At 46.4% G+C, this 21,334-nt stretch overlaps 1 protein-coding gene across 2 annotated transcripts in view; it reads right to left on the bottom strand.

Moving 5' to 3' along the window:
- The window catches only part of WWTR1 (WW domain containing transcription regulator 1), a 150,746-nt gene extending 129,842 nt beyond the window's left edge, over positions 1–20,904 (bottom strand). The window contains exons 1-2 of one of the 2 annotated variants that reach the window (XM_062213196.1): positions 20,813–20,904; positions 19,952–20,385 (exon numbers count right to left, since the gene is read on the bottom strand). In XM_062213196.1, the coding sequence (XP_062069180.1) occupies positions 19,952–20,382 (431 nt within the window). In that variant the 5' untranslated portion in view covers positions 20,383–20,385; positions 20,813–20,904. Of the gene's footprint in view, positions 1–19,951; positions 20,386–20,715; positions 20,789–20,812 lie in introns of those variants that run through there. The other variant, XM_062213204.1, reaches the window with a different exon arrangement.
- Between the last annotated feature and the right edge of the window lie 430 nt (positions 20,905–21,334).

Below are 21,334 nucleotides of genomic sequence, written 5' to 3'. Positions count from 1 at the left end.
AAGCAAGAGACATCCAAAAACATCTCAAGGTCTTCTTTGAAGCACCCTTACATTGCTAGACATTTGTCCAGCTTACCCCATGACCTGCCCCCCTCTCCACAAACCACCTCACTGGAAATTCATCTTTGAGATTCTGGCACTACACAGGGCACTAGTATGACTTTTTGTGTCTCCCTTGTTCACACAGCCCATTTTTCACAAGAGCTGGCCCTACTCTTCTTACAAAGTCCCTCTTTGCAACAGTGTTACTCTTCTCGCTGTATTCAGATGTGTACGTCTCCACCAGGATCAGAAACAATTGTTAACTCCATGCACTCTCTTCTCGTATTCAAAACTGATGCAGAGCCAGAGCAACACAATCTCAACTGTTTATCTGTCCCACACAGTCACATCTTTTTTTTTTTTAAAGAAGATTTGTTTTATTTATTTGAAAGTCAGAGTTACACATAGAGAGGAGAGGCAGAGAGAAAGAGAGAGAGAGAGGTCTTCCATCCGCTGGTTCACTCCCCAATTGGCCGCAACAGCCGGAGCTGTGACAATCCGAAGCCAGGAGACAGGAGCTTCTTCCGGGTCTCCCACATGGATGCAGGGGCCCAAGCACTTGGACCATCCTCTACTGCTTTTCCAGGCCATAGCAGAAAGCTGGATCAGAAGTGGAGCAGTCAGAATTCAAACTAGTGCCTATATGGTATGCCAGCAGTGCAGGCAGCAGCTTTACCCACTACACCACAGTGCTGGCCCCACAGTCACTTCTTAAAAGGCTTATTAAAAGTTTTGACAGTTTGTCCCTCAGCTGGTTTTCATAAGCCAATGACTTTGTCTATGGATGAAAGTTAAAACCAAGACAGTTTGGGGTCGGCACTATGGTACAATGGGTTAAGACACTGTCTGTAATGCTGGCATCCCACATGGGTGCCAATTCAAGTTCCAGCTACTCCACTTTCAATCCAGCTTCCTGCTAATGCACCTGGGAAAGCAGCAGAAGGTGGCTCAAGTGCTTAGGCATCTGCGCCCACGTAGGAGACCCAGATGAAGCTTCTGACTCCTGGCTTTAGCCTGGCCCAGCCTTGGCCGTTGCAGCCATTTGGGGAGTGAGCCTACAAATGGAGAATCTCTCTTTCTCTCTCTCTCTTTTCTCTCTATGTAAATCTGACCTTCAATCGAATAAATAAGTCTTAAAAAATAGTTTGGCTCAGGCAATCATTCATTTTAAAAAGTGACAGATGAGGCCATTTTACTTATAGCCAATGAGCTACTTTTATATAATAGTTGATTTCTATGAAAATAACTCCTGAGTGATCACTAAAACATAGTTGCCCATGTGATTTATTGACTTTTTACCTTCTACACAGATATGTTATCTGTTGTAACAGTCTAGATCTGCACATATTCAGAGCTATAATTATCTTACATATCAAATCACTGGCAAAAAAATCCTCAAATTTTAAAAATATTCATTTAGAAACTCACCTTTACTTTTCAGAAATGAAACCTGCAATTTAAGTGGCATTAGCTAGTACTTATTGTGCAGTGTCCTCTCTCGCCACACTATAAGCTTTTGTTTTGTTCTTAGCAGACTTCAACACTCACCATGCAAAACAGACACTGTTGGAAAAACCCGCTTGTAGTAAATTGGGAGTAAATATGATCTTTCCCTTCAGCTGAAGCAACTCCACAGCATCAGTCTACACCTCAATGCTGACCTGGAGATTTAGAGTATCTTTTTCTTCAGCTCTCAAACCTGGACTCAAAAGGTACATGTTGGTCGCCGTTTGTTTACCAGGCCTCAGAAGAACCTTCCGAGAACTCTTAAAACCTAACTTGTTGGTGGTGCTTTTCTTTGAGGTGAGTATGGACAGGCACTTTAATTAGCCAGACCACGGTGCCTTTACTCACAGCCATGAGGTAAGCTGGACATTCCATTGCATGTGCAACTGGGAAGTCTGAGTCGTTTAATGGTTTTCAACCAATTAACTAGGGCTGGCCAATTATTAGGTTAAGCGAAAAGCACCGTGACAAAACCTGACTCACTTCACTATGGCTAATAATTAAAAAGGGCTGCGCTGGGGCCAGTTCTTGCTCTACGCACCTGCCCAAGTTTCAAAGACTTCAGCGGTTTGGGAATCTAACCTTTAAAATCATTTCTTTAATGTTGACACTCCAAACTGTCCACAGTGACCCAACACTATTCTGCTCCTACTGTTAAGTATGTTAATAATCACCAGCTACTCCAGAGCTATTAAAATGTAAGCAACAGGAAATACAAGGAAACAACGGCCCGGCAGGGTTGCCTGCACATCACAGCCTTTGGGCCTTCCCTGGTGAACTTTCCCCAGCCCAGAGCACAGCCCTTCCATCCTCATCCTCAGAATTCATAAATGCAGGACCAGTGACTCATGTTTAACTTCTCTGAGACTATAGACAAGATAGCTACACTTCTTTTTTCTTTTTTTTTTTATTTAGTAAATATAAATTTCCAAAGTACAGTTTATGGATTACATTGGCTTTCCCCCCCATAACTTCCCTCCCACTCGCACCCCTCCCATCTCCCACTCCCTCTCCCGTTCCATTCACATCAAGATTCATTTTCAATTATCTTTATATACAGAAGATCGATTCAGTATATATTAAGTAAAGATTTCATCAGTTTGCACCCACACAGAAACACAAAGTGTAAAAATACTGTTTCAGTTCTAGTTATAGCATTACTTCACATTGGACAACACATTAAGGACAGATCCCACATGAGGAGTAAGTACACAGTGACTCCTGTTGTTGACTTAACAATTTGACACTCTTGTTTATGGCGTCAGAAATCTCCCTAGGCTCTAGTCATGAGTTGCCAAGGCTATGGAAGCCTTTTGAGTTCGCCGACTTTGATCTGATTCCGACAGGGTCATAGTCAAAGTGGAAGTTCTCTCCTCCCTTCAGAGAAAGGTACCTCCTTCTTTGATGGCCCCGTTCTTCCCACTGGGATCTCACTCGCAGAGATCTTTCACTTGGGTCTTCTCTTCTTTTTTTTTTTTTTTTTCCCCAGAGTGTCTTGGCTTTCCATGCCTAAAATACTCTAATGGGCTCTTCAGCCAGATCTGAATGCCTTAAGGGCTGATTCTGAGGCCAGAGTGCTGTTTAGGACATCTGCCATTCTATGAGTTTGTTGTGTATCCTGATAGGATATAGGCCTAAGAAAGAAGGATTATATTTTAAAAAGTACACTCGGAGGTGGGCGCCGTGGCTCAACAGGCTAATCCTCCGCCTAGCGGTGCCGGCACACCGGGATCTAGTCCCGGTCAGGGCACCAGATTCTGTCCCGGTTGCCCCTCTTCCAGGCCAGCTCTCTGCTATGGCCCGGGAGTGCAGTGGAGGATGGCCCAAGTGCTTGGGCCCTGCACCCTATGGGAGACCAGGAGAAGCACCTGGCTCCTGCCTACGGATCAGCGTGGTGCGCTGGCCGCAGTACGCCGGCCATTGGAGGGTGAACCAACAGCAAAGGAAGACCTTTCTCTCTGTCTCTCTCTCTCTCACTGTCCACTCTGCCTGTCAAAAAAAAAAAAAAGTACACTCGGTACAGCTTAACTTCTGAGTCACGGATCTGTACACCATGCCTGTCTTTTCCCTTAAGATGTTCTGCAATACAGATTTCTGTTGCATTTTATGTGAAAATGCACAAACAGGGAACTATACATTGGATGATATGACTATGCAATAAGAACCCGTAGTTGCCCAAGGTCCATATACACAGGCTTATCCTTCATAGAACCCAAAACAAGGGTCCATGGAAGTGGGGATAACTGCACTAGAAAATGTGTCTTTAGAAAACATAATTAACCTTTTAACCAGCAGTGAAGTTCACCACCTCTTTTATGATTGTTAGCCTTGTGACAAAACGCAGATGGTGTATACAAATTCCAAACCTGTAACTAGGCTCCCAGGTGCTGCAATCAGCAAAACGCGGCAGAACAGCCTTTTAAACACAATCATGCTTTAACTACAACACGTATTTGGTCTCAAACTCTAACCAGCATGACATCATCAAGCACTTTATTTACCCTATACTGGGAAAGGGCAAAGAGGCCTAGAGAATTTACCAGCATTAACTCCAGAACCCCCTTCCAACTATCCAAATCAGTTCTAGCAAAAAGAGGAAAGATACACACTTTCCTGAAAACTAGTTACTTAATATTCTAAGCCATAAAGTTTTAACTGGTATTCTCCAAATATAATCTGCTATTTTTATGGCTGTATAATGAGTCCTGGTAGTCACAGTCCCACGTGCTACCAACTGTGACAAAGACTTTGCCATAGCTAAGAGCAGAGTCTGATTTTCTTCACAGCAAGTAATTATCACATCAATTAGAGTAATATTTTTACCCAAGTCTTATAACGTATCTCAGTTATAAAATACCGATTTTACAACAAATGCTGACGAGGATGTGGGAAAAAAGCTATCCTTATCCACTGCTGGTGGGGATGTAAACTGGTGCAGCCACTGTGGAAGACACTATGGAGATAACCTCTCTCAAAAGGATCTCACCCATATCTGCATTTTTTTTTAAGATTTTATTTATTTCTTTGAGAGAGTTACAGATAGAGAGAGGGAGAGATGGCCACAATGGCCGGAGCTGGGCCAATCCAAAGCCAGGAGCCTGGAGCTTCCTCCAGGTCTCCCACATGGGTGCAGGGGCCCATACACTTAGGCCATCTTCTACTGCTTTCCCAGGCCATAGCAGAGAGCTGGATTGGAAGCAGCAGCCAGAGGCTTAGATCACTATACCACAGTATGGGCCCCCCCTTAAGTGCATTTGACTAATCTTACAAATATATGAGGGGGCTTCAGAAAGTTGTTGGAAAAGTGGTATTAAAAGATAAGTTTGGGGCCAATATTGTGACACAGCAGATTAAGCAGCTGCTGCAATGCCATAATCCCATATTAGAACCTCGGTTGGAGTCCTGGCTGTTCCACTTCCAATCCAGCTCTGTACTAATGCTTCTGGGAAAATAATGGAAGACGCCCCAAGTGCTTGGGCCCCTGCCACCTAGGTGGGAGACCCAGATGGAGTTCCTGGCTTCAACTTGGCCCAGCCCTGGTTGTTGTGGCTATCTGGGGAATGAACCAGCATATGGAAGATCTCCCCTCTCTCTCCCTCTTTTTCAAATAGATAAAAATATTTTTAAAAAGGTAAAAAGGTATGTTTATTTTGGTGTTAAAAAAAAAAAACTTTGAAATCCAAGAACCGTTTTTTCATAATAGTTTCCATGAACAGTTTTTATCAATATGTGTGTGTGTGTGTGTATGGTAGAGACAGAAATCTGAGGCGAAGAGCCAGGAACTCAGTCTGAGTCTCTTAACATGGGTGGCCGAGACCCATGTAAGTACTTGAGCCATCACCTGCTGCCTGCTGGGAGTCACATCAGCAGGAAGCTGGATCAGACGTGGAGCCAGGACTTGAACCCAGGGACTCTGATATGGGGTACAAGCATCCCAAGCTGCGAGGGAACCTGCATCTACTGCCCACTCACTTCCATGAGCTTTTTGAAGCCCCTTCATTATACAGTACTCACCGCCCACCAGGTAACTCCTTTGGATATCTTAAAATCATCTCCAATTCAGCGTGTTGACAACCCCCTCCCCCACTTCCAGCCCTCTCAACACTGCTCACGACAATCAGAGTGTAATGACATCATTGTGTCATTTTACAGCCAGCAATTTGCAAATCTTCCTTCACCTCTTTCTCTCACTACCCTGATGTAATCCTGTCTCAAATTATTTCACTCCTTTTTCTCCCGGCCTACAAAAGCAACTTTCCAATAAATAAATCACTCTCGTGAGTGCCTTCGCTCCAGAATGGAGATTATTTCAGTCACTGCTGATGAGTTCTGAGGACCCTGAAAGTAAAATTTGTACCCCCAGGAGCAAGCATTTAACAGAGCAGTTAGGACCCAGTTGCATCCCATATCACAGCAACTCAGTTAAATGCCCAGCTCCAGCTCCTGGCGGCAGCAGCAATGGCTCAAGTAGTTGGGCTCCTGCCACCCACATGGGAGACGTGAATTGTGTCCCTGGCTCCCAGCTTTGGCCTGGTTGAGCCCCAGCTGTTGGAGCCATTCGGGGAATGAATCATCACTTGGGAGACATCCTTCTCTCTCTTTCTTTCTCTCTCTCTCTCTCTCTCTCTCTCTCTCTCGGCCCCCTAATCCTGCATCTCAAATAATAAGTAAAAATCTTTAAATCTGATTAGTTTTGGAGCCCCAAATACATAAATTTCCTGATCCATAAAACCAAATCCCAGCTTCTGAACAACGATTTCTCCAACAAGGCCTTTTACCCGGAGACCCCCCATCAGTCGTCGCATCTACTTATTTACAAGGCAGAGTTACAGAGAGAGGGGGAGAGAGATCGTCCATCAGCTGGTTCAGTTCCCAAATGGCTGCAGAGCTCATCCAGGCTGAAGCCAGGAGCCCGGAACCCCATCCAGGTCTCTCACATGGGTGGAAAGGCCCAAGGGCTTCGGTCATCCTCCTCTGCTTTCCCAGGCGGCGGCTTGACCTGCTGCACCACAACGTTACCCCCAAGTTCTCCAGAATTTAACACACACACCCCCACACACACATTATAGATCCTTAGAGGATACACAGTCAATAGCGGTTAGTTTTGAGGAATAACCCCAGGAGGCCGAGTCAGGGTGGTGGGGTTAACGCTTCACTTTGTAGCCTTCAGTTCTGTTCGAACTTTTTTATTACTGTGTATTACTTTTTTAACAAAAGCCAGAATTTTTAAAAAAGATTTATTTTATTTATTTGAAAGTCAGAGTTACAGAGAGAGGTAGAGACAGAGAGAGAGAGAGAGGTCTTCCATCCGCTGGTTCACTCTCCAATTGGCCGCAACGGCCGGAGCTGAGCTGTTCTGAAGCCAGGAGCCAGGAGCTTCTTCCGGGTCTCCCACACGCAGGTGCAGGGGCCCAAGGACTTGGGCCATCTTCCACTGCTATCCCAGGCCACAGCAGAGAGCTGGATCAAAGAGGAGCAGCCGGGACTAGAACCGGCACCCATATGGGATGCCAGCGCTTCAGGCCAGGGCATTAACCAGCTGCGCCACAGCACAGGCCCCAAAAGCCAGAATTTTTAACAGCCCACCAAATAAAATCTAGTCACTAAAAGTACCGTTGTTCATTTTAGTCACATTTATCATTTCTTGCATTGTCTGCTTTATTACAGTTGCTTCCTCAATCTTTGAAACGTCTTTCACAGGCAAATTGGAAGACAAATATACCATATCTTAATATTTTCAGAAAAGCCATCACAAAGGCATATTTTTTAAATAAACAATCGAGTATGTGTATTTTTTTCCCATCACTGTGTTTTGACTCCTGCGTCTGTGGCTGGCATGCTTGCAGGCTTGACACTCTAAAGAACAGACACTGGATGTAACCGGAGTGCTCAAAATTGAGGTGTCCCAAGGCTTATGTCTGAGACAGAGCTAGTGTAGAGGTCAAAGACATAAGATGTGCGAAGTACTCAAAAACAGATAAAGTACAATCTTTATGTTGTACAATTTGCTTCCATATTGACACTTATTATTCAACTTCTTAGACTGGTTAGTCTTAAGTTAATGATAGGTGTGGTTAATTGATTGCTTGATTTGACAGGTAAAATAGTCATAAAGATGGATGGAAAAATAAAATGATTGGTAAAAAGATGGATGGAAAAGAGAAGGAAGCAAGGAAGGAAGGGAAGGAGGGAGGGAAGGAGGGAGGGAAACAGATCAGTGCTTTTCAAACTGCCTGATAGTTTGGTGAACAGCCGTTCTGTCAAGACCAATAATACCAATACGCAGTCCTGTTGTGGATGTGATGCACACAGCTCAGACCACATGTGACTCACCACACAAGTCTGACACACCCAAAATACTCTGTTTCACAAGACAATTCCACTGATCAGGAGCTCGGATGTCATGGCAATGCCATTTTGCCAAACACTCTGATGTCTATACCCGAGCCCTTTGGGGGCCAGTTACAGCTGCATACCAATTCAGCCCAGGGACCACCATTTGAGTAGCACTGAGATATGAGCACCCACTTCACACTTGTATGCCATCTACTCTGGGCTCCATTTGCCAGACCCGTGTATCACCCTTGAGTAAGATAAGCAGACTCCTGATAGTACACAACAGACAGATTTGTTCACAGAGAAGCTAGTGAAAAAGATACTTCTGTTGAGGAAGATCAGAAGAATTTACTCCCCATTTTGCTCTCTCCATTGGTATTTGGGCATCTGTGACCTTCAGCATTAAAAAGAGAAAGTCAGAAGCAAATTTAATATTGGACAGTAGAGAACCAGGTTTTATTAAAAAAAAAAAAATGCAATGTAGCCATACAGTGAAATAATGCTGTCTAGTCCTTAAAGAAGTAAAGCAGATATTTATGTGCAGAAGATTAACGGGCTCCATGATATACTTAGGGAAAAACAGGAGGTCCTGAAGAACGTGAACAGCTCACGACCATGAGTACTGTATTGAAAATGGTCTAGGTGGACATACGCATTTACTGCATACAGACACACATGCTTATACTCAGTTTCTCAGGAAAGACAGAAAGAAACCCTAGGGGCCAGCGCTGTGGTACAGCGAGTAGAGCCACCACCTGCAGTGCCGGCATCCTATATGGGCACCCATTTGAGTCCTGCCTGCTCCACTTCCCATCCAGCTCTCTCCTCTGACTTAAGAAAACAGGAGAAGATGGCACAAGTCCTTGGGCTCCTGCACCCACATGGGAGACCCCGAAGAAGTTCTTGGCTCCTGGCTTCAGATCAGCTTAGCTCTGGCCGTTGAAGCCAACTGGGGAGTGGATGGAAGATCTCTTTCTCTCTCTCTCTCTCTCTCTCTCTCTCTGACTCTCCTCTCTCTGTGTAACTCTGACTTTCAAATAGATAGATAAATCTTAAAAAAAAAAAAAAAAGAAAGAAAGAAAGAAACCTTGGCTCTGGAGGGGGCACTGGCAGATGGGGCGGGATGAAAGAGACTTCTCACAGTGTATGTTTTCTGCTATTTAATTGCTTTGTTTATGACTAACTCAAAAAATTTCTTTCTTTTAATTTGCAGAGGCCATCTGCAGGCACTAACTTGTGAGTTTGGAAAGCATGCACTGGAGAGGGAGGCCACTGGCTGCTCAGGCAAGGCATGGCCTGAGGACAGGGCCTCAGTGGGCCTCGGCAGGAGGACTGTGGTTCCAGAATCTTAATTTCACCTGTGCCCAGTTGCTCAGCCTCAGAGAAACTACCCAAAAACCACAGGACAGTATTCTTGGAACTAGACGCAAAAGTTATTCATTTATAAGCAGACATGGCAGATTCAGTGGGGGCGGGCCTTGAGTCAAGGGTTAAGCTGGTACCCCACAGCCGTGGAGAGCAAAGGCTACATTTACTAAGCTGAAGTTATGGCAGATGGGTAAGTCTATGGCTGGATGGATAGGGGAATTGTTGCGAAAGGCTCAATCATTCTCACAATCTTTTAAGTCAGTATAAAATGCTTAGTTCTCTAAACAACTAGTAAGATATCAACACAGGGGACACCGATGGAGTCTTACGCCATGTTCAGATAAAGCTAGGATTGGTGTATTTCAAAAGCAAGAGGTAGGGAAGTTGACATTTTCCAGCAGAAGGTTTAAAAGGATCTGGGACGTGTGGTCATCTGGCAGTCAGCACTTATCTTTTATCCCAGACAAGCCAGACTCTTCTTGGCCCGAAAAACACATCCTCATCACTTCAGACACTGCATTTCTTTCCATTCCCTCTTTCCAGAAAGGGCTGACTGCTTACCCACTACATCTCTCCCATTTTTCAAGACCCCGTCTATGTCCTACCTCCTTTACCGAGACTTCTCTGAACATTCAACCTTCTGCGATCCCAAAATTGGAACTTCCATTCTAAACTGTCAGTCCAAGGAGCACAGACATGATGCTATTCCATTCTCAAGCACAGCAGATTTCTATCAGGAATTCCAATGTGTAAGTTTGCAGGGCAAATGGCCAAAAGATGACCAAAAAAGAGGGGAGGAGGGCCGGGGCTGGTGCTGTAGTGCACTGGGCTAAAGCCCTGGCCTGAAGCACCAGCATCCCATATGGACGCTGGTTCGAGTCCCAGCTGCTCCTCTTCTGATCCAGCAGGAGAAGATGGCCCAAGTCCTTAGGGCCCTACACCCACGTGGGAGACCTGGAAAAAGCTCCTGGCTCCTAACTTTGGGTAAGCTCAGCTCCAGCCGTTGTGGCCATTTGGAGAGTGAACCAGCCAATGGAAGAACTCTCTCTCTGTAACTCTTTCAAATAAGTAAAAATAAATCTTAAAAAAAAAAAGAAAAGAAAAATCACACGATTTTAGGACCAGCATTGTGACACAGCGGGTGAAGCCACTGTTTCTGGTGCTAGCATCCCATATCAGTGTTGGTTCCAGTTCCGGCTGCTCGACTTCCAATCCAGCTTCCTGCTAATGCACCTGGGAAAGCAAATAACAGCCCAGTGCTTGGACCTCTGCCATCCATGTGGGAGAATCAGATGGAGTTTCAGGTTCCTAGCTTCAGTCTGGACATTTGAGGAGTGAACCACCAGACAGAAGATCTCTCCCTCTCTCTGTTACTCTTTCAAATAAATAAATATTTACAAAGAAAAATTACAGGATCTCTTCCTTATTAAATACCTACTGTGTGTCATGCATTACGTCCAGTTTTTACAACATCAACAAAACAAACACCATTCTTGTCCTCGTGGGGACCAGTGCTATGGCTTTGAGACTCAGGGAGCTATGGCAGAGGTAGCAAGCGCATCTAAGAGTGGAGCCTGTGGCAGGCCAGAAGCCCTTGCCTAAAAGCAGCAAAGGCATTAACCAGGCCAAAAGTGGGGAAATAATGTTCCAGGCACAGGCATCGGCTTGTGCCAAGTTCCAGGCTGGAAGGAGAACAGCCAGTGGGAGAAACCAACTTCTGTTCAGCACGGTTGCACGTTTCGGACCTGTAACCATAATAAAATAACTGACTTAGGGCACACCTCAAGAGGGCTCCCAAGCCACCCCTGCCAGGTGCAGCTCTGGAGGCTACAGCACCACACAGGTTGGAACCAGCTGTTTAGCTAGTTTTATCTGGGTTCCTCTTCTCTCCCCAGAGAGCCCGCCGGCTGCTTGAGGTGACAGGTCAATCCCACACTTCCTCGCACCCACGGTTTCTAGCACTCAAGGGGCTCCAAGGACTTTTCATTGTCAATTAGCTGAATCAGCTCCAGGTCTTTCAGGAAAGAGCAGCCCCCATGAGCGCCTAAACCTGGAATAAAGACAGGAATGAACCTGCACAGGTGTGTACTGCGCCCGGCATGGCCCTGCGCACTCAGTGCACATTCCTTCCCGCTGAGCAGGCGAACATCATCTTTTCCTTTCTTATTCATCATCTGCTGCGTCTCCACGGGACACTGACTAAAGGCTGAGCCCAGGAAGGAGCACATGCAACTAAAGAGAACAAGGCGAAAGAAATCTATGTCACCTACGATTTGTCACTAGCCTGTTTTTTATCCTCAGGGGACTTCTGTGCCGATTTTTTTTTGGTTGAGATTTGAGCAACTACTGTGTTCAGTTCATTTCAAAGTAAGAAACACCCAAGCAGCTCCCAAAGAACACCCATTTAGTACCATGAAACCCAGTTGTCAGATACTGAGCTACCGCTTACACAGCCCCACACCTGGCCAATTCCACCCTCAAGCCTCACTTGCTGTTTGCTTGCTTGCTTGCTTTCCCCTGAATTTTTTATAACCCCCACACTGATATAAGGAGAAATACTTGTTTACTATAGTACAAGGCCTATTCTCTCCAGAAATGTAGAAATCAGACAACAAATATCATCCATCATTTCAGAAATCACCAATATGTGATGTGTTCTCTGTCTTCCTCTCTCATGCAACACACACACACAAACACATAAACACACATTCACATGCATGTGTCCAGTCTCTAAAATCAGGACTGGGATACAATCACTATTACTGTAGTGGATCATTTTCTTGTTTCTCTTTCTTCTTGTATTGCCATCTCCATGAGGGCAAAAATGGTATTTGTCTTAATTGATATTGTGTCATCCAAGCACAGCGCCTGGCCCATGGTAGGTACTTGACAAGGAAGAAATGTTGGGATTTTTTTTCTCTTTTTTAGTCATTTGCCTTACAAGCTCCCACATTGGAATTCCTCATAGGAGTCTGCCATACTTGAGAATGGAATTCCCTTAGGATTATGATACTATTACACTGTTACTGGACTGTAAGTGTTGGCTTTCTCCTCTATATCCCACTTGTATGATATTTAGAGCCACTTCTTCTCTTTTTTTTTTCCAGATTAATTAATTAATTTGAAAGGCAGAGTTACAGAGAGGAAAAGACAAAGCGATCTTCCATCCTCTGGTTCACACCCCAAACAGCTCCAACAGCCTGGGTGGGACCAGGCTGAAGTAGGAAACAGGAGTTTCTTCCAGGTCTCTCATGTGGGTGCAGGGGCCCAAGCTCTTGGGCCATGTTCTGCTTTCCCAGGCAAATTAGCAGGGAGCTGGATTGGAAGTGGAGAAATGGGGGCTCAAACTGGTCCCCCTATGAGATACTGGCGTCATATAAGGCAGCTTAACGTCGGCACCTTGAGCCATTTCTTACGGCTACATTCTTAGCATCTCACATATTTGTAAGCTTTGGTAATTGACTATTAAATAAAAAAATATAAATGAAGGGGCTGGTGTTGTGACACAATGGGTTAATATACCATTTACAATGCCCACATAGCATGTCAGAGTGCCTGCATTACTGCACTTCCAATCCAGCTCCATGTTGATACACCTGGGAAGAAGTAGATAATAGTCCAAGCATTTAAGTCCTTGGTATCCATCCACATGGGAGATCTAAATGGAGTTCTTTGCTTCTGGATTCAGTCCAGCCTAGCCCCAGCTGTTGTGGCCATTTGGGGAGTGAACCAGTAGATGGACGATCTCTCCATCTTTCCCACTCCCCCTCTCTCTGCAACTGCCTTTCAAATAAATATTTGAAAAGACAACAAATACACATAAAACACACTGAAAAGGAAAACTATAACTATCCTCAAACATGAAACTCCAACTCTAAAATAATAATGAAGTTCACAAAAAGATTTCCCAAAGTGTGTTCTGTAGAACATCCCTATGTGTGTTCTAACAGATGGTGGTTAAAATAAAAACATTCAGAATTCATTCAAACATGTTTGTGAAATACTAGGTTAAATGAAAATAGTTCTTCCAAAAAGGAACTTTCGTATTTTCAATGTATATTGTGAATCTTCAAGATAGAGCATGCCACATATCCCCAAACCTATTGGTCTAGGAATTCTTTGACAAAGCATCTGAACCCACAGAGTTTCAGAGAATATACTGTGGAAAACACTGCTTTACCAATATTTCCACGCAAGAAAGTCTTCATGGTGCCCCACAGTGAGCAGAAGAGCCATCCTCTCAGAATTTGCCCTCCAATGATGAGCTAATTACTGGGTCCTCATTCTCCCAAATCACTCTTAAAAAAGAACAAAATTGCCCCCTAGATTGGCTGATTCCATACCCCCTGCCTCTGGTTAGGTGTTTAACTCAGGTAGGAAGGGGAAGAAAGAGCTGAGATTCAAGGTTGTAAATTCTCTACGTCTGAACTGAGTTTGTTAGCAAACAGACTCAACGCTGCCTCAGATCTCTACCACACTGTACGAGGGTTTGTCAATAAGTTTGTAGGAAAATGAAATTAAAAGATTTTTTGTGGTGGAAAAAAAATTTTGAAATCCATGGGTAGTTTTCTCATAATATACATTTTCTAAAAACTTTTCAAGACCCCCACATATTTTTAGTTGCCGCAATATAAAAGCAGTTTAGCAGCAATATTGCTGTCTTTCTTCTTGAAACTACCAACATTTTCTAATTAGCACTGTCAACAAGTCCACAGCAAAGCACCCTCTCCTGCCACCAGCTGAGATGGATGGGGACCTCCGTCATCCACCCTTCCTGTCGTGTCTGTGTTTACTGCCACATGATGTGGATTTATCTGGTAGAAATCTTGATGAGAATAAAATATATAAATAGGCACTCACTGAAGGTATACTACCCGTTTCTGGTTTGCTTGGTTTCTCATCATTTCTATCTCATCAGCCACAAGAGCTCCAAATAGGATCACCCAGGCTCAGTTCAGAAGCAGATGCTAATGGTCCATCCACCACTCCAGAGTTATCTGGTCACCAAGAATATTTAATTACAGGGGCTAATTATGAGCACATAATTGGCGTGAGACAGCATGGCGTGAGGGTAGGAACACAGGTTTTGGAATCACGCAATTCGAATCCCATTTCTGCCACTCACCTGTTATGTGACCCCGGAACATTTACTTAACCTCATTGAGCCTCAGTCTCCTCAACAGTAAAATGAGATAATAACATGTACCTGTTCACAGGGCCACTGGGAGGGTTAAAGGGAGAATACATACACAACCACCTAGGGTTGTGAAAAACGTTTCCATGGGCATGTGATGCGGTGCTATCTCTCTGGGAAGCGCTGACTCAGCTCACAGCCTTGTCTGGCAAAGAGCAGGTCATCAGCAAATGTCAACTACCTTCCCTCCCGCCCTCTTGTCTTCCCCTTCTCCATCGCTGTCCACTCCCCCATCTCAGGCACAATAATGACCCAACTAGAAGTTACAAGGAAAGTTCCAAACAACAAAAAGTAGACACTCCTCAGAACAGGATGGGTACCCTCTGCTCAAGACGCCCAAGTGACAGGGCACCCATGGGGGACATTTCCATATAAGTTTTTTTAAAACAGGAAATCTTTACATTTTAAAAGCAAATTTTAATTCCAGACAGATCCAGACTGTCATTCAGAGCCATACTTATAATCGGGAGTTGACTATCACCCTACCCAGAACTGACATTGTGGCATACTTGGTAAAACCATCACCTGCAATGCCAACATACCATATGAGCAACAGTTCAAGTCCCAGCTGCTCCACTTCCAATCCAGCTCCCTGCTAATGTGCCTGGGATTCAGCGGAAGATGGTCCAAGTGATTGGGCCCCTGCACCCACGTGGGAGACCCTGAAGAAGCTCCTGGTTCCTGGATTCAGCCTGGCCCAAGAACAGCTGTTGCAGCTATCTGGGGAGTGAACCAGCAGATGGAAGATCTCTCCCACTTTGTCTCTCCCTCTCTGTAATTCTGCCTTTCAAATAATTAAATAAATCTTAAAAAAGGAAAGAAAGAAAACCACCTACCCTACTGCCAAGGTTTCTGCATCTGATTTTGGCCAAGTGAACCATGCCCATGAGTTGAGAGAGGGGAAGGGAAGGCAAGAACTAACTTGTCCCAAGCATCTATTATGCAGCAGATGCTGTAAATGCGTTATCTCATCTAATCTTTCAAGCCACCCTGAGATAAGTATTACTATTCTCATTTTACACATAAGGAAACAGAGGTAGCAGACAACATATTTTGGATGACAAAAGGCCCTTCATGAAAATAGCTCCCTGATCCTGTAAAGAGAAAAAAAACAAGCCAGAATCACTTCCTATTTTAAGGAAAATAAATTGAGAACAACTTTTAAAGCAAATACCTTTAGATGGAAAATGATTTCAAAAATGTATCTCTCAAAAGCATTCCTTAAGAGGTTACTACAGCATGGCCTGTGGCAAAATGAGGGCATGAACCAAGAAAGAAGATATGGGAAAAGGAAACAGCACTTTCAGCCCTGGAGAGACGTCCCAAGATGACAGGATGACAACTCTGCTGGGAGCCTGAAGACAGTCAACGCAGACCAGCACAGCAAGATGAAGGAAGCTGAACATAAGCTCAGGGAAAGAGCTGATGGAAGAGATGGAGTGAGGTGTCTAGAAAACTTTTGAGATCATAAAAAAGACAAACAGCATACAAACACATGAAAAGGCGATTAGAAATACCAGAAAAAAGTGTTTAAGAAAGTCCTGATGCAGCCGGCGCCGTGGCTCAACAGGCTAATCCTCCGCCTTGCGGCGCCGGCACACCAGGTTCTAGTCCCGGTTGGGGCGCCGGATTCTATCCCGGTTGCCCCTCTTCCAGTCCAGCTCTCTGCTGTGGCCCAGGAGTGCAGTGGAGGATGGCCCAAGTGCTTGGGTCCTGCACCCCATGGGAGACCAGGAGAAGCACCTGGCTCCTGCCTTCGGATCAGCGCGATGCGCCGGCCGCAGTGCGCAGGCCGCAGTGGCCATTGGAGGGTGAACCAATGGCAAAAAGGAAGACCTTTCTCTCTGTCTCTCTCTCTCTCTCTCACTATCCACTCTGCCTGTCAAAAAAAAAAAAAAAAAAAAGGTCCTGATGCAAATACGAACAAACTCAAAGGTGACACGAATGCAAAATAACTGGTGGAGACTAAGAAGAAATCCATTGAGTTTGGTGCTGGATATATCATCTTCTGATTGGCCCAGAAATCCTGACAGCAGACCCCAATGTGCAAACCTAAAATCCAACCCTAACACGCAGGGTGATGACTCATTTTATAGAACTGGAATTATATAAATGTGGTCCATGGATTTGCAACTTTAAGAATCACTTATAATATAGATAAGGACAACTTTTAGGCAAAGCATCAATATAGGTTACAGGCTCAGGGCTTTGGCAATGTTAAACAGTCTTTGTTTAAGAAGTGAATAGCAGGGCAGGTGCTGTGGCATAGCTGGTAAAGCTGCCACCTGCGATGCCAGCATCCCTCATGGGCACCAGTTCAAGTTCCTGCTGCTCTACTTCTGATCCAGATCCCTGGTAATGCATCTGGGAAAGCAGCAGAAGATGGCTCAAGTGTTTGGGCCCCTGCACCCATGTAGGAGACACAGAAGAAGCTCCTTGGTCCTGGCTTCAGCTTGACCCAGCCCGGCTATTGCTGTCATCTGGAGAATGAACCAGTGGATGGAAGATCTCTCTCACTCACTCTCTCTCTCTCTCTGTGACTCTGCCTTTCAAATAAATTAATGGATCTTTTAAAAAAAGAATAAAGATGGAAAGTTTATCTGAAGCTAGATCATTTCTTCTTTATAATTCTCCATTTTCTGATTTATGTACACAAAGCATGTATAGCCACAAATTTTTAAAAAACTGAATGGGATCAATGTGAAAAGTCAGAATGGGTAGAGCTCCACATCTATGCATCCCAAGCTGATCCAGGAACATCAGAGAAGCAGCAGTGTTCAGAGGCCTTGTGTTTTTCCATCGTTACATATTACCCTAAAGGAATGCCTGCACACCAAGGAAGCTGTGAATACTCAGAAAAGGTAATTTTGGGAGGTCCCAGGACGTGATTGCATCATATGCCTGAAACAATCTTACCGGAGAAAACAACAAAAGGCTTTTGAAAGCTCAGATGTTCAGATTCTGTTTCCCATAAAGCGTACAGCTTGTCTAGGGAAGTGACACAGGGAAAGGAGGGGATGGGAGGGAAGGAAAACTCTGTAAGTAGACAGAAACAGTCCAAGGTCTACCACTAAACAACCAGTGACCTTCCCCAAGTCACACTCTCGTCCTTTCCTAGCCAAAGAGGCAGAAGTGTCCCTTGTCCATCCTGAAGTCCTCTGGTTTCTGGTTGATAAAGCCCTCAACTCCCAAAAGACTGAATAGGATTCTTCCGCTAGCTCCACTTACAAGGTCGGTTGCCACCATCTTTCAAGGTTCTACTTAATCCACCAAAACACACTGCCTTTCAAGTCTAACAAATGTAACACATATCATTTACCTTATTCCAACTTTAAACAAAGCACTCAAAGAAACTCAGAGACCTCTTGGCAGGTTGCTTATTCTGAAAGACAGTAGTCACAATGACTTAATTTCTTAAATTCTCTAAGTTACTTGTATATAGATACAGATAGATAGATAGATTTTATATATATACATATATATATACACACACATATAGATAGATAGATAGATAGATAGATATCCAGGACAGCATGAGCCCAGGCCAATCAACTACAGATACACTTTGTTCAGCTGTCATTTTCCCAGAGCATGCAAAGTGAAATGAAGATGGCCCCTGCTCTGGGTTAGGGAGTGGCTATGGTTGGGGGGGGGGGGGGGGAGGACAGCAACTTACTCTAAACCCAAGACTTAACTTCCATTTTTGCCCTAATTCACAAGAAGTTCTGAGCTACTCCAATCATTCAAAACACATTATAAAATTAATTTTTTGCTTTTGTTTAGGGATCTTTTTCATTTACTTAGGCAAGCGCAACTCTTACTTCATATTCCTGATAATCAGAGTTACACTGAACACATACCTTGTGCATGTGTGTTCATAAACAGTTGGAAAACTATTTTTTTTTAATTCTTTTTTATTTTGGAAAACTATTTGAGACCAAAAAGAATCCCCCGAAATTATAGAGTCTGCTTCCATCTATATTTATTATTCTTCCATTTTTATAAAAGTCACAATAAAATACGCAAATTTGCATTTGCCTAGACAAAAGTAACACAGGCCGCTAGCTGCTTGGATTAGGACATACTATAGGAATCAGTGTCATTCTTGGGAACGGTATCAGATTTAGAAAAATGTCATGTCTTGACATCACCTACCAGACTTCCAATTAGCCATGCAGAAGCCAAAGCACCAAGCTCCTTGTCCACAGTACTGTTCAAGCCCAGGAAGACCAGCTTTGGAATAAATAAACGGCCATCAAGTCTGTTTCTGGATCTCAGCATCGCACCAACCCCAGAAACAAAAATGAACTCCTCCTTGCAGAAGCTGTCAAACAGCTTTTGGAGGGGAAGGAACAAAAATTGGTCACCAGTCTGAACCCAAGAGTTGGCTGTAATACACCTCACCCATCTGTGTGGATGCATGCATAGAGTTCTCTCATGGCAATCGAAGTGCCCCATAGGAGTGCCAAGAAAGACTTGAATAATATTTTTTAAGTGGGCCATCATGTTTTAGAACAACTTCTGAACGAAAGTTCTTCCACCAAAGGAACACAGGCAAGTTCCTGGAAGAGGAGTTGTTCTCGCTGGCAGAGAGTGCAATCAAGTGCAGGCAATCCTGAACCAAGTGGCCCAGCTGGCACCATTTCCACCCAGGCCTTTGCTAGCCTGACCCTCCATGACCTCACTAGCTACATTTCAAGTTCCAACTTGGTTTCTCCTCAGGAATGTAATTATCCTAGGGTACCACAACGGAAACAATAACCTCCAGTGTTTGAGAATGTATTTTCCTGTAGGCTCTAATTAGAAAACTCGAACCTAACTTCCAACCCATTGTAACAGAAAGCTGGAACAAGGCTAAGGGCAGAAGCAGCAGGCTGCCCGATGTGATGGTATTTTAGGTGACCCAGTGCAACCTCATAAAACTCCTGACCCAATTTCCACACAATTGATTAGGCCAGCCCACGAGGACTTCACCCCAGTTGCTAATTACATCACTGTGCTGTGTGGTCATTACTTCACCCTGATGGGTGCTGCACCCGGCTGCTCCCTTTCCCAGCTTGCTCCTCCTGAGAAGCCAGGGGCTGCAGACCATCTACTGTACCAACGGCCCCTCCAGCCCTGAGCCTCCCAGCCTCTCTCTCACGGGATCCCCCTCCGTCCAGCAAGCCGCGAAGGCTCTGTGCTAGGGGAAACCTGTTTCAATCCCCCAGATTCAGGGTGAAGTACAGACGTGTCCCGTGAGCATTTCCCCAGTTTTGTTTTCTCCTTGGTACTTCCAGAACGCCGATGAACCTTACCAGACTCTGCTCTGCCCCTGGTCCCTTACAAGTATGTCCACACCCAGACAGTCCGTACATCCAGCCTTCGGGATTCGGGGGGGTGGGGGTGGGGACAAGATCCGTGGAGCACACGCACCATCTCACACTCACACACGCACACACGACAAGGCGCGCGGGCCCTGAGGACGCGGGGATTCTGTGCCCGCTCGGCTCCGGGTGGACTTACTTGAGGAAGTACTTCTGGCCAGTGGCCGTGTAGGCCATCTCCCAGCCCGGGGGCAGCGGCGGCTCGTCGGTCAGGTCGTAGGAGCGCTGGCAGAGGTGTACGTGGGGCTGCGCGGGGCTGCCCGCGGCGGCCGCACCGGTGCCCAGCTGCAGGGACGCGGGCGACGAGTGGGAGCGGACGTGCTGGGCGCCGCCGGCCAGCCGGGGCCCCGGGTGGCCGCCCGACGAGTCGGTGCTGGACTGGCGCGAGTGCGAGCCCGAATCCGGCTCCTTGAAGAAGGACTCGGGCAGGATCTTCTTCCGCCACGAGCTGGGCTTGGGGTTCATGACAGAGTTGAAGAGGGCTTTGAGGTCCGTGTCGAGGTCCTGCGTGACGTGGATCACTTGCTGCCCGGGCGGCGGGAGCGGAGGGGGCGCCGAGGCCGGATTCATCTTCTGCAGGGAGAAGGGAGGTCAGTCTCTTATCGCAGTTGGAGGACGGGCAGGGAGGAAGAGAAGGGAGAGGACGGGTCGGTGTCGGCCTCGGGATACCAGACGCTCGGCCGGGTGGGGGAGGGGTCCCTCCTGACCTCGGGAATTATGCAACTTTCTTGAAGCGAAGAAGTTACCGGGAATAGGAGAAGGAAGGGCGGGGTGGGATTTAGGGTGGGGATGGCGGACGTTGCTGCACGGCTGGGGGCACAGGACAGGGCGCAGCCTCCCGCGGCCGGCAGCCCCCTGCAGCCCACCTCCCCACCGCCCCCGCCCGCCCCCGGGAAGTCTCACCCCGAGCCAACCCCACGCCAGCCCGACTCCGGAAGGCAGGAGAGCCCGGCGCCCTGGAGCCGTGCCGGGCAAGCGGGCGCGCTCCGGCGGGCACTACCTGGGCGCGCAGCGAAGCCGAGCCCGAGTGCGCGGCGGCCGCCGTCCCGCCCGAACGTGCCGTCTGGCCTCGGTCGCCCGGCTGCGTCCCGCGCGTGCGGAGCTGGAGCCGGGGCCCGACTGGCAGAACCCGAGCCGACTCGGTGCCTGGCAGCCGAGGGGCTTCGGCTCTCACATCCCCCGAGCTGGCCTCAGGCGCTCGCTCTCGGCGAGAAGGAGGCGGAGGAGACGCCGACAGCGCGGCCGCAGCAGCTCCGGGACTGTCCCATAAACAAAGTTTGGAGCAAACTCCCACCCCCAGGAAAGAGGCGGGCCCGAAAGTTGAACTGTTGAATTATGCATGACCTGCAGGTCCTGAGCCTGCCTGCCTGCCCCCGCTCGCCCCTCCTCTTCCTCCTCCTCCCACCCCCGGCTCCAGAAACCCCTGGGCGTGTGGAGTACTTCACAGGGTAAGAGGAGACGGGTGCCCCCCACCCACTCCTCCCGGCCCGCGCGGACCTCTCCCGCGGAGCTCCGGATCTGC

The sequence above is a fragment of the Lepus europaeus genome, chromosome 2, assembly GCF_033115175.1.
Source record: "Lepus europaeus isolate LE1 chromosome 2, mLepTim1.pri, whole genome shotgun sequence".
Taxonomy (NCBI): Eukaryota; Metazoa; Chordata; class Mammalia; order Lagomorpha; family Leporidae; genus Lepus; species Lepus europaeus.
Note: the sequence above shows the minus strand (reverse complement) of the source record. Positions and strands in the feature narration are given on the sequence as shown.